At 49.7% G+C, this 11,953-nt stretch overlaps 1 protein-coding gene across 2 annotated transcripts in view; it reads left to right on the top strand.

The window, feature by feature from the left end:
- The window catches only part of TRPM1 (transient receptor potential cation channel subfamily M member 1), a 131,003-nt gene that overhangs the window by 93,506 nt on the left and 25,544 nt on the right, over window positions 1-11,953 (top strand). For both annotated transcript variants that reach the window (XM_070053538.2, XM_089311190.1), the window contains exons 17-21: window positions 1,531-1,823; window positions 3,944-4,172; window positions 7,920-8,042; window positions 8,565-8,696; window positions 10,885-11,013. In XM_070053538.2, coding sequence (XP_069909639.1) covers window positions 1,531-1,823; window positions 3,944-4,172; window positions 7,920-8,042; window positions 8,565-8,696; window positions 10,885-11,013 — 906 coding nt within the window. The remainder of the gene's footprint in view (window positions 1-1,530; window positions 1,824-3,943; window positions 4,173-7,919; window positions 8,043-8,564; window positions 8,697-10,884; window positions 11,014-11,953) is intronic.

Raw genomic sequence — 11,953 nt, 5'->3', positions numbered from 1 at the left:
TTCTTGAATTGTAGACGTACTCTTTCCGACATTTGGAATTTGTTAAAATAGAAAACTCAAAGGAATTGGGCTGTGATGCCTGGTTGCGTTTTGGTAAAGACTCATGTGTGTTGCAAATGAATGTGTATTCTCTGTTTGTTGGGTACAGTTCTATTTGTCCAACAAATCAAACTGAGGAATACTGTTATTTTATTATTTTTTAAAAATATTTGTTTATCTGAAAGGCAGAGTTACAGAGAGAGAAGGAAAGACACAAAGAGAGAGAGCGAGAGACAGAAAGAGAGAATCTTCCATCGGCTGGTTCACTACCCATATGGCTGCAATGGCTAGAGCTGGGCCAGGATGAAGCCAGGAGCCAGGAGCTTCGTCTGGGTCTCCCACATGGGTGCAGGGGCCTAATATTTGGGGCATCTTCTGCTGTTTTTCCCAGGCTATTAGCAGGGAGTTGGATCAGAAATGGAGCAGCTGGGACTTGAACTGGTGCCCAAATGGGATGCTGGCATCACAGTCGGAGAAATTAGAGAGCCAGGGTACCCCAGACCCCCAGGCTCCAGCCCACTCCAACTGTGTGAATGTGCACACTTTACTCAGACTTGGCACCAAACTTCATGTGAGCAAGCAAAAGGAATCCACAACCCTCCAAGCCAGACATTATAGGGTAGAAGTGATAACGGATGGGAAAGCTGAAAAAGAGCAAATACGGTCCTCCCCTCATATCCTCGGGCAGTTGCTTCCACGCTGCACCTCTGATCCCAGAATCTGGATGCTCAAGTCCCTTATATAAGAGGGGGTGATATTTGCCCATAATCTACTGACCCCCCCCACACACACATACATTGCATCACCTCTAGATTACTCGTACCCAGTAGAAAGTAGACACTATGCAGTGGGTTGCCGATTGTTTAGGGAATAATGGCAAGAAAAAACATGTGCATGCATTCAACAGCAAATTCCACTTCTTTCCCAACCATCTTCAACCTGCAGTTGACTGAGTCCTCTCGTGCGGCACCTGCAGATAACAGAAAGCTGCCCGTGTCTGTTTCTGGTTTTCCACTGAGTGCTGACGTCAGCCTGGGAGAGTGTCAGCCCCATGATCCCCGTGCCAGGCCTCCCCGACGTGACCCCGTCCAGCTCCTGCTCCTTTCTGGTTCAGCTATGTCTGGCCAATGGGGGTTGCTGTTTTGCTGCATTGGCAGATTTCCTAGAGGTCACAAGGTGTGGACGTTACCCCTCCTGTGGGGCTACTGCGTTTAGTTTGGGGGTGGTTTTTTGTTTGCTTGTTTTCCAACATCTCGGCTAAAGGCTTCTTAAGAAAACCGCTCCCCCACCCAAACAGCAGCGTGACTTTGCAGCCTCTCTGGTTTTAGGCAGCTTACCTCCCACAGTCAACACGGGCATCTTTTCCAAAGAACTGGTAGGCTGAGTGAAGACTGACCGGTCCCTTTACCACCTCTGCCAGGCAGGTCGTTCTAGAACCTTCTGCCGCACATTCGTGGCAGAGCCACAGACCGCGTGCTTTTGTGCTCTCAGGATGACGAGCCTCCCGCCAAAGGGAAGAAAAAGAAGAAGAAGAAGAAGGAGGAGGAGATCGACATCGACGTGGACGACCCCGCCGTGAGCCGCTTCCAGTACCCCTTCCACGAGCTCATGGTGTGGGCGGTGCTGATGAAACGCCAAAGGATGGCCGTCTTCCTCTGGCAGCGAGGCGAGGAGAGCATGGCCAAGGCGCTGGTGGCCTGCAAGCTCTACAAGGCCATGGCCCACGAGTCCTCGGAAAGCGAGCTGGTCGACGACATCTCCCAGGACCTGGACAACAACTCCAAGTGAGTGTCCGCAGGGGGCAGCGAGGGCCTGGAGAGAGCCCTGTCCTGGGGACTGGTCCCGTGGGGGGAGGGCCACCAGGGTGCTGCGCACTTGGGGACACTTAGGCTAAAGCCTGCCTGTCAATCACTTGGCCGGTCAGGTCACTCTCTTCCCTCTGGCCCTGATTTGGTTTCCTGCCTTCTCATGCAGATTTTATTGCCAAAACAATGAAATGAGTTTCTGTGCGGAAGCTCGGGCTAACTAGGAGGGCACCATTGTGGAGCCCAGGCCCTGGACGGAGTGTCAGTTCTTTCTCCCTGCTCAGGAGGGCTGCGATGGCTAGAAGGGACTGGGGTTTCCCTCTCCCCAGCAGACGGGGCTCTGTTAACTACTGTGCCCCGAGGGCAGGCCTCGTTGGAAAGAACAGTCCCTGGGTGGGTGTTGGGTCCCAGCAGGTCAAGCCGCCACTTGGGACATGCACTGCCCATATCAGACTGTCATTCAAGTCCCGGCTGCTCCCCTCGTGGTCCAGCTTCCTGTTAATACACCTGGGAGGCAGAAGACTTGCTTAGGACCCTGTCACCCACAGGGGAGACCTGGGTGGAGTTCTGGGCTCCTGGCTTTGGCCTGGCCCACCCCTGGCTATTGTGGGTATCTGTGAAGTAAACCAGTGGATGGAAGATCTCTCTCTCTCTCCCCATTCAAATAGATGAAAATAAATAAAAATAAACATTTTTAAAATGGTTCCTTTTCTCCCGAGCTTCCTGGAAATAGGAGTTATTTATAATTTAAAATTTATAATTATAATTATTTATAATGAATCATTATTCATTTTTCACTGTGACAACCTGGCCATGCTCATAGAGACACAGAAGCCTGCCCACCCGCGCCCTATAAAAAGGGCTCCCTGAAGTTTTGGCCATACTGGGCCTCCCGCGGTTCATCAGTCACAGTCCATAGTTGCCCTCCCCAGCACTGGTCCCACAGACGTTTCTGTTCCAGTCAGTCGTGAGTCTCTGAGCCTACTCCTCTGTCTCACCAAGTGGGCGACAGCAGTTTGTCCTGTGACTGCACTTCCGGAACAGCAAAACAGAGTCACTGATGCTCGGCTTCTTCAACTTTTTCCTTGGCAGGCCTGACTGGTGATTTCCAATTTCCTTGCACCTAAGACTGGACGCTGGAAGTCCCAGCACGACTTTGCAGACTCATAAACTTGGGGCAGAGCCAGGCAGCCAGCAGCATCTCCCACCTTGGTTTTCTGCAGTGCACTGCGTTGATTTTGGCCTCCATGATTGCTAAAACTGCTGGCTGACTTCTAAACATTCAGAATTCAAAGCATTGAAAATGGGGACACGCCCGCCTCCCTGCAGGGTCCCACAGTGCGTCTGTCCCTTGCTGCCAGGGTGACTCATCAGATATCTGCACTGGGGTCATGTGGGAAAGTGAATAAACCTCTTGTTTAAAGTTCAGCTTGCGTCACCTTCACAGGCCCCACCCTCACCAAACTTACTATCACCGCCACCCGCATCACCCCCGTGTGATTAACGACATGCTCCCTGCTCTGTGTCCTACGAAAACTGTGTCTTGTCTCTACCATAGCACCGGAATGTTGAGTTCTCTTATAACCATTGCATCCCTGAAGTACTGTAATCACAGAGCAACACATATCCTACATGTATGGCTGGATAACTTCACGAACAAAACCCAGGGGCACAACCAGCTCCTAGAACCAGAATCAGAACCTAACCAGAACCAGAACCTAACCGGCACCCACAAGGCCTCTCAGTGTCCGCCTCCTGCTCCCTGCCCCAAAGGCAGCTGCTATGCGGACTTTCATCCCACAAGGGCTGTTCTTGACCCCACCTTCCCTGTCCCTTCTGTTTGTCTCCCTGATCTTTGCTCATCCCCATGTCCCTGGGGACCGAGGAGCAGACTTGGGCTGAGCCCAAATCTCCATTTTCAGCAAGGGCCATGAGCCCCCCACAACTAAGCACATTTGCTGCCCCCTTTTTGCAAGCGTCTGTTTCCTTCTTGCTTGGAGGATTCTGTGTCTGGCGGCTTCACCTGTGCCTGTGGACATGTCTGGCTAAAACGGGCTGCTGGCCGTTGGCTTCATCCCCTGTTCTGTTTCTTTCTCCAGAGACTTCGGCCAGCTTGCTGTGGAGCTGTTGGACCAGTCGTACAAGCACGATGAGCAGATTGCCATGAAACTTTTGACCTACGAGCTGAAAAACTGGAGCAACTCGACCTGCCTCAAACTGGCTGTTGCAGCCAAACACCGGGACTTCATTGCACACACCTGCAGCCAGATGCTGCTGACTGACATGTGGATGGGGAGGCTTCGAATGAGGAAAAACCCTGGCCTGAAGGTATCTATGATGTGGCTGTGAGACTGGTAAGGATGAAGCGACAAGGAGGCCAGTTGAACTCCCACTCTCTGCTAGGCTGAGCTAAGCACTTCTGGTGGGTTATCTCACTTACTCTTGGTCAGTCCCATCGTAGCCACGGTTTTGCTTCCTGCCATTTCAGTTATCTGTGGTCATAAACAGTCTAAAAATATTAAATGGACAAGTTTTTCAGAAACAAACAATTTGCGAAATTTTAAATTGCATGTTATTCTGAGCCTCATGGTGAAATCTCACACGGTCTCAATTCATCCACGAATCACCCCCTCCTTGTACAGCGTGTCCACAGTGTGTGCACCACCTGCCTGGTAGTTACTCTGTAGCCCTCTGGCTTATCAGATTGCCACTGCTGTGGCATTGCAATGCTTGTGTTCATGGAACCCTTGTCTTCCTGAATACTGGCCTCTGAGTGCAAGAGTAGGGATGCAAAGTATGACACACGAGAGGGCAGATCGCCACTGGCACCATGTGGCAATGCTGCAGGGCACGCAGGAACAAGTGTCATCTAGCCAGGGTTTGGCACCGTCCATGGTTTCAGGTGTTCACTGGGGCCTTGGAATGTGGCAGCCAGTGATAAGAGGGGAGACTGCTGTCGTCCCCTGAGAAACTACATGAAAGAGATTCTCCAACAGTCCACATAACCCTGCAGCTCTGAGGGTAAGGAACTTTCCCAGGACCTCACCTGGCCAGTGTGCTCTCAGGTGGTTGAACACCAGAGCCCCGCCCAGCAGACATGCCCGGCCTGCACAAACTGCTGACACAGTCACCGTCTGCCCATGGAACTCCCATGATTATGCACCCTGAACCGGCCACTGCTGCCTTGGAAACAGGACCCTGAACTCTGTTCTTTCTTTTTTCTTTTCTTTTCTTTTTTTTTTTTTTTTAATTTGAGAGACAGGGAGAGAGTGCTTGCATCCACTGGCTCAGTGCCCCAAATGCCTGCAATGGCCAGAATTAGGCCACGCTACAGCCAGGAGCCAGGAACCCAATCCAGACCTCCCATGTGGGTGGCAGAAAGTCAATGACTTTATCCATCTGCTGCTTCCTCCCGGAATCTGCACTGGTAGGAAGCCAGGACAGGGGGCCAGAGCTGGGAGTCAAGGCCAGGCACTGCAACGTGGGATACAGGTGTCTTAACTGGTGTCTAAACTGCTAAGCCAAACACCCAGCCCTGAACTTTATTTCTGTAGATTAGAATTCTGAAATCAGGTGATATTATTGTAACTGGCATGTTTTCATTCCATGCAGTTTATAAGAGAACATGAAGCTATGAAAGAGTTTGAGAAGGAGTAGCAGAGAGAAGATTGTATTATAATCAAAATTTAGCTCTGCCACTTTCAACTACCATGTTACGTTGAGAATGGATTCTAATCTGCAGATCCCCAGCTGCTAAATGGCAACAGTACATGTGTGGCATCCCCTGGAGGGAAAAGGAGAAAATGTGAACGCACTCCTAACGGTCATGGAGAACTCATATTGTGAAGAAACTCTCCATGGATTTCAAGGCTTTTGCACCAAAATAAACTCATATTTTAAATCCATGGTCCCTGAACTCTCTGAATTATCCTTGTATAGGAATAGGTGTAGGTGTAGGTTTAGGTATTGTACATGTATATATATGGAATGCTATGTAGCATGGTCTGGCAAACAGAAGGCATTGGCACCTGTCCAATTCTACATAATATGCTCTGCTGATGTGATGCATAACTTTGAATATTAATAACCAAATAGCCTTCAGGATGCTCAGAACAAAGATATTCTGAAGGTTTTAAAGAAAATAAAACAAGTCGCGTATAAAGGGAGGAACATCAGATTGCATCAGACTTCAGCAGAGCGAGGCTGTCACAGTTCTGCGGGGCAAACACTTGGGACCTGGAATTTTCTAACCCAGTCTTACTATTTAAAATCATGAAGAAAGGGGCCAGTGCTGTGGCCTAGTGGGTACAGCTCTGGCATCACATATAAACACTGGGTCAGGTTCCAGCTTCTCCATTTCTGACCCAGCTCCCTCTAATGTACCTGGGAAAGCAGTGGAAGATGGCCCAAGTTCGTGGGATCCTGCACCCACGTGGGAGACCTGGAAGAAGCTCCTGGCTCCTAGCTTCAGCCTGGCCCAGCTCTGGTCGTTGTGGCCATTTGGGGAGTGAACTAGCGGATGGAAGAGCTCTCTTTTTGTCTCTGTCTCTCCCTGTCTCTATCTCTCTCTGTCTGTCTCTCCCTCTCTGTCTCTGTAACTCTATCTTTCAAATAAACAAATATTTAAAAAATAAAACAAAATAAAATGATGAGGAGGGGCTGGCGCTGTGGCATATTGGGTAAAGCCACCACCTGCAGTGCCAGCATCCCAAATGGGCGCCCATTCGAGTCCCAGCTGTTCCACTTCTGATCCAGCTCTCTGTATGGCCTGGGAAGCAGTAGAGGATGGCCCAAGTCCTCGAGCCCCTGCACCCACGTGGGAGACCCGGAAGAAGCTCCTTCAGATCAGTGCAGTTCCGGCCATTGCGGCCAATTGGGGAGTGAACCAGCGGATGGGAGACCTCTCTCTCTCTCTCTCTCTCTCTCTCTCTCTGCCTCTCCTTTTCTCTCTGTGTAACTCTGACTTTCAAATAAACAAATAAATCTTTAAAAAAATTATGAGGAAAGAATATCTATTTAAGACAGTCTTATAACCATTCAGAAAAATGACTTCAGCAGGTATCCCAGCAAAAAAGCAGGTGTGTGGGGGGAGGGGTAAAAATTACAAGAGCAGAGGGAATGTGGGATGCAGGAAACAAGCTCCATGTTTTTTTCAAACCCCCATAGAAGCACTGTGCAGCAGAGTGACAGGCAGCCGGGTTCGGTGAGTGCAGAGAGGTGGGTGTGGCATTCAAAAGAAAGCACTGGGGAAGAACAGAGTGTCTCCCATAAATAGACAGGGACCAGGAAGCCACAAAGCATCATGGATATGGGTTAGGGAAGCAAAACCAGTTTATAGTTCCTAACAAGAAATGGAAAGGGAACCACAATCTCAGGAAAAAACAAAGTGCATGCCAAAGCCAAGTTCACGCAGGATTCAAGCTAAACCCTGAATCATAGAGTGTAGGAAAGCACTGTTGACAATGACAACAGGTTTTCCATCTGTGGCCCAGGGCACCCTTTAGTTGTCTGGACTGGCCCAGTTGAGTGTGTTTCTGTGAGTCTCATTAGCCTTCCGACTCTTAAGTTCACATCTGAGGGGTTTTCAGAAAGTTTCCAGAAAACGTGTATCATGAAAAAAACTATGCACGGATCTCCAAATTTTCTGCACCAAAAATGAACGTATCTTTTCATTCCATCTTTCCTCAGACTTCAACGTTGGAGTCCCCTCATATTTACAGCCACATAACTGCCTGTCCATAGCACAGTTCTGGTCTCCTGCTCTGAACTTCACCATAATATTTGATTTCCTTATTTACATTATTATAAGTGAAAGATTCCCTTGCTCTGAAATCTCACATGAGAACTTGGCCTGATTGCCACAGTGCTGCTTGCCATGCCTCTGAGAAGTTCAGTGCATATCCTTGAATTTGTCACTGTCTGCCACTCTGGCAATGGAGCAACCCCAAAGCCACTGAGCACCAGAGCAGGGGTCTGCACAGGGCTCTCAGGTTACTGATGGACGTTAGTGGTTGTGACTTTAAAATGCCAGCAACGCCATGGCTTACACATGGATTTATTTCTCGCCACTTCTAGGTTATCATGGGAATTCTTCTCCCCCCCACCATCCTGTTTTTGGAATTCCGCACGTATGATGATTTCTCCTACCAGACATCCAAGGAAAATGAAGACGGCAAAGAGAAAGAGGAGGAGAATATGGTCAGTCGCACCTTGCCCCTGGAAGCATCGATTTGCTGTCATTTACAGAACTGTTGAGGGTTTTCTGATGTGGATTTAGAAACCTCTTGAATTGCAGATGCGGTCATCCTTGGTATCCGCAGGTGACTGGCTCCAGGAGTCTCGGTGGATACCCAACTCCACAGATGCTCAGGCCCTTACATATAAAATGCCACCATAGCGTTTGCATATGACCTACACACATCCTTCTGTTTACCTGAAATTGAATCTAGATGACTTTAATACCTAAACAAGATACACGCCACAGTTGTTACTGGCAAATAATGATAAGGAAGAGAGGTCTGTCCATGTACAGTACAGATGCGTTTTTTTTTTTTTTTTTTCAAATATTTTCAGTCCCTGGTTGGTTCAATGTGTAACCTGAGGCTCCCAGGAGCCAGCTGTAGTTTTTCATAATTCTTTGTTTACAAAAGTGCCTGTGGGCTGGGGTACACTGCATTTCCATTTAACAACCTGCTTGCCATGTGCTGTGCTATTTTCCAGGATGCAAATGCAGATGCTGGCTCCAGAAAGGGGGATGAGGAGAATGAGCACAAAAAGCAAAAAAGTATTCCCATTGGAACCAAGATCTGCGAATTCTACAATGCTCCCATCGTCAAGTTCTGGTTCTATACAGTAAGCCTCCTCCTTAGCGTGTCCCCGTTAGCATGTTTTGAATACTTAGATATGTTGAAATCAAGAAAGATTTCAAGGGCAAAGAAAGTGTCTGATCACTGAATTAAATTGAATTATGAAAGCAAATGAATTATGGAACTGAAAACTTTCAAACTAGATCTAGCTATCTTGTCCAAGGTACACAAATATGGCCATCCTAGCCCCAGATACATAATTTCTTGAAACAAAGTGGTTGAATTCTTTTTGCTTAAGATGAAGAATTGTATACATGCCTTTAGCAATGCAACCTTAGGGGAATACAGACTTATTTTTAAATGAACAAAGACGACTAGTGTATAAACAGCAAGCTCAAATATCCCATTTTCCATTAAACTGATGAGATTACTAAAAGGACGTGGCTGAACCCAGATCGTAAACTCCTAAAATAAAGAGGCAGATCAAGGCCTTTCTCTCCTAAGTGTCCATCAGACTGACCCCCGGGCCAGCACACCACCCTCTGGCCTCCTTGGCGCCCAGGTCTCAGCAGCTCCAGGGGTGTGGCTCACTGCAACAAGGACAGGAGGAGAAAGAGTAGACTGGAATGCATCTGGGGAAAACCGTCCCAGCAGGGGTAGCCAGGCAGTGTGGCTCAGGCAGCCATGTCAGTCTGAAGTGCAGACAGGACCGCTCATGAAATCCCAAACACCAAGCCACAGTCCACATCGGGCAGATCCTGGTGCTGCGGTTCCACTGTTGACCAAGCAGGGACAGGAGATGGGACACGGGGCCAAGTCCAGGGATACCAGGCAGGCAATGGATGCTGGTGGGCAGGGGTCAAGGAAGCGCTCTGAATGGAAGTGGACAGCCTCGGGGTGAGCCGCAGGCCTGGGCACCCAACCCCTTGGCAGCCACAACTGATGATGATGTCCGCCTATTCAAGTCAGAACCGGTGGAGGCCTGAGATGCGGCAGCCTGCGGGAGCCCTCCACCCCAGACAATGCAGAAGAGGGCAGTCCAGGAGATCCACAGCCCCAGCCCAGGCTTCCAGCCTTGGGCCTCACCCCAGACCGCCCAGATGTGAGGGAGGATGTCACGCAGGTGTCAGTTTCCCAGGGATTCGGACACAGGCCAGTGTTTAGAGAACCCTGTCTCACCCTCTAGTAAGCAGTAGGCAGTTGACTCAGTCTGTTTTCCAATGCTGTAACAGAACACCTGAGACTGGATTGCTTATAGCAAAGATGCTGATTTTGGTTCATGGTTTTGAGAGATCCAAGAGCTGGATGTGTGGAAGAGAGAGAAGGGACAACCCACACCCACCAGAACTAACTAGTCCATTCCCAAGAGAACTAATCCAAACTCACTCACTCCCCAGAGACAGTATTACTCCCTTCATGAGAGCCTCAGCACCATCCCATTAGCAAGTAGGCTTCGGCATGAGTTTGGGCAGGGACAAACCATGGCAGCAGTGAATACAGGAAGCTTCATCTGTGTCCTGATAAAGCTGATGCCACAGGGAGAGGGGAATCTTAAAAAAATAATAATAAAAACAAATAAATAAAAGACTTGCCAAATCACAAATGCACAGGTGCGGGGGCCCCTCCCTCCAGACTTCAGAAGACGCTGGTGCCAGGGAGGAAAGATTCCTCGGGAGATGCTGAGCACCCTGGGACAACCGACTGCAGACGGCCTCCCTCCCCTCTGCGCCCCGCCTCAGCTCCCCCTCTTTCCTCGCCACAGAGATAGGGACCCTCTTGCAGCCACCGCAGGGGTCTCCTGGGTCAGCTCCACGGGCCTGGGCACACAGCTTATCCACATGCCATCTGTCAGTAGGGACAGAACCCGGAGGGAAAGCAGAGGGGCTGCGAGGAGGAAGCGCCAGCTCCAGCTTCCAGGAATGCAGAAGACGCTTACGAGCTGCCTCTGTGTCATAGTTTTTGCAGCTTCATAATTTCCCCGTTGAGGATGACAGCACCGATAAATATGCCTCTGTAGAGAACAAACTCCCATGCCTCTGTCCTGCTGATGGATGAAATGCCTCGCAACCACCCCCAACCGCTGTGTCTGCAGTGATGGCGCTCAGGGAGGGCCAGCTCCGATGAGTCAGCCCAGCTGGAAGAGCAAATCCACCGTAGTGTCAGCCTGAAAACAGCTTCCAAACCGGCCTCGGGCACGTCCCTCCAGACATGCTGACAGCTTTCCTTCCTTTCAGATTTCCTACCTGGGCTACCTCCTGCTGTTTAACTATGTCATCCTGGTGCGCATGGATGGCTGGCCCTCCCTCCAGGAGTGGATCGTCATCTCCTACATCGTGAGCCTGGCGTTAGAGAAAATCCGAGAGGTGATTGCAGAGTCTCGTCCCAGCCCCGCTAACCGCTGGCTTCAGTTTCAGATATGGCTCCTTAGTGCCCAGAGTTCACACAAGTATGTGGGTCTGTCCTTTGGGGGTGTCACACTCCCAAGTGTATTTCATTAATCTGTCTCCGATGTATATGCCTTCTCCTTCCAATTCAACTTGCACTTGCAAATCAAAATAGAGGACAAAATAAATGATACATAGCAATAAAAGCAGGTCTGAGTGCATACTGGGCACACATTTTGGCTCTGTTTTCTGAGTCCTGAAACTCAAAATGGAGATTCTTGTAATTTAAGACTTCTACAGTGCACACTTGGACCCTTGTGCAATGGACTAATGAAACAAGGGCTCTCAATGGGAGGGAGAGAGGTGGGGGCTGCAGGCAGACAAAGGGAGGGGAAGGGTGAGTGGGGTGTGCTTTCTAGCCCTGGCCTAATCCTGAAGGGGGCTCTCAGTGGATTGGATGTCACAGAGTCTACCCCACCTTGAGTGAAGGGAGCAGAGTTTGTATCCACATAGGTACCCAGGGGAGGGGTGGCTCCAATTGCCCAAGGGCAGGCCTCCCGGAAGGGGACAGGTGTGGGCCTCACAGCGGCACCTGCACCAGATGGGGCGGGCACAGCCCCTGGGTGGAAGGCCCCCGGGGATTTGGGTGGGGCCCAGAACATCTGCTGCCAAGGGAGGGAACACGATTTTCAACCACCTGCTGAAAAGGAGGACACTGCTCACACATGACTTACATCACAGAGACCTTAAAATTAATACGAACCTCCAGGGAGGCAAGCTCTGCGGGTCACAGAGGAAAGATGGGCCAAATCCTTCTCTTTCTAGTATCACCCACAGTTTCAATACCCTGCATCTGCTTATAAAGAGAAAGCAAGCTTGTATGCGAGCAAACACAAACTTGAACTAAAAAGCACGCAGC

This window comes from Oryctolagus cuniculus, chromosome 12 (assembly GCF_051225735.1).
Source record: "Oryctolagus cuniculus isolate XC-2025 breed Fujian yellow rabbit chromosome 12, ASM5122573v1, whole genome shotgun sequence".
NCBI classification, from domain to species: domain Eukaryota; kingdom Metazoa; phylum Chordata; class Mammalia; order Lagomorpha; family Leporidae; genus Oryctolagus; species Oryctolagus cuniculus.
This window is presented reverse-complemented; position numbering and strand designations above follow the sequence as displayed.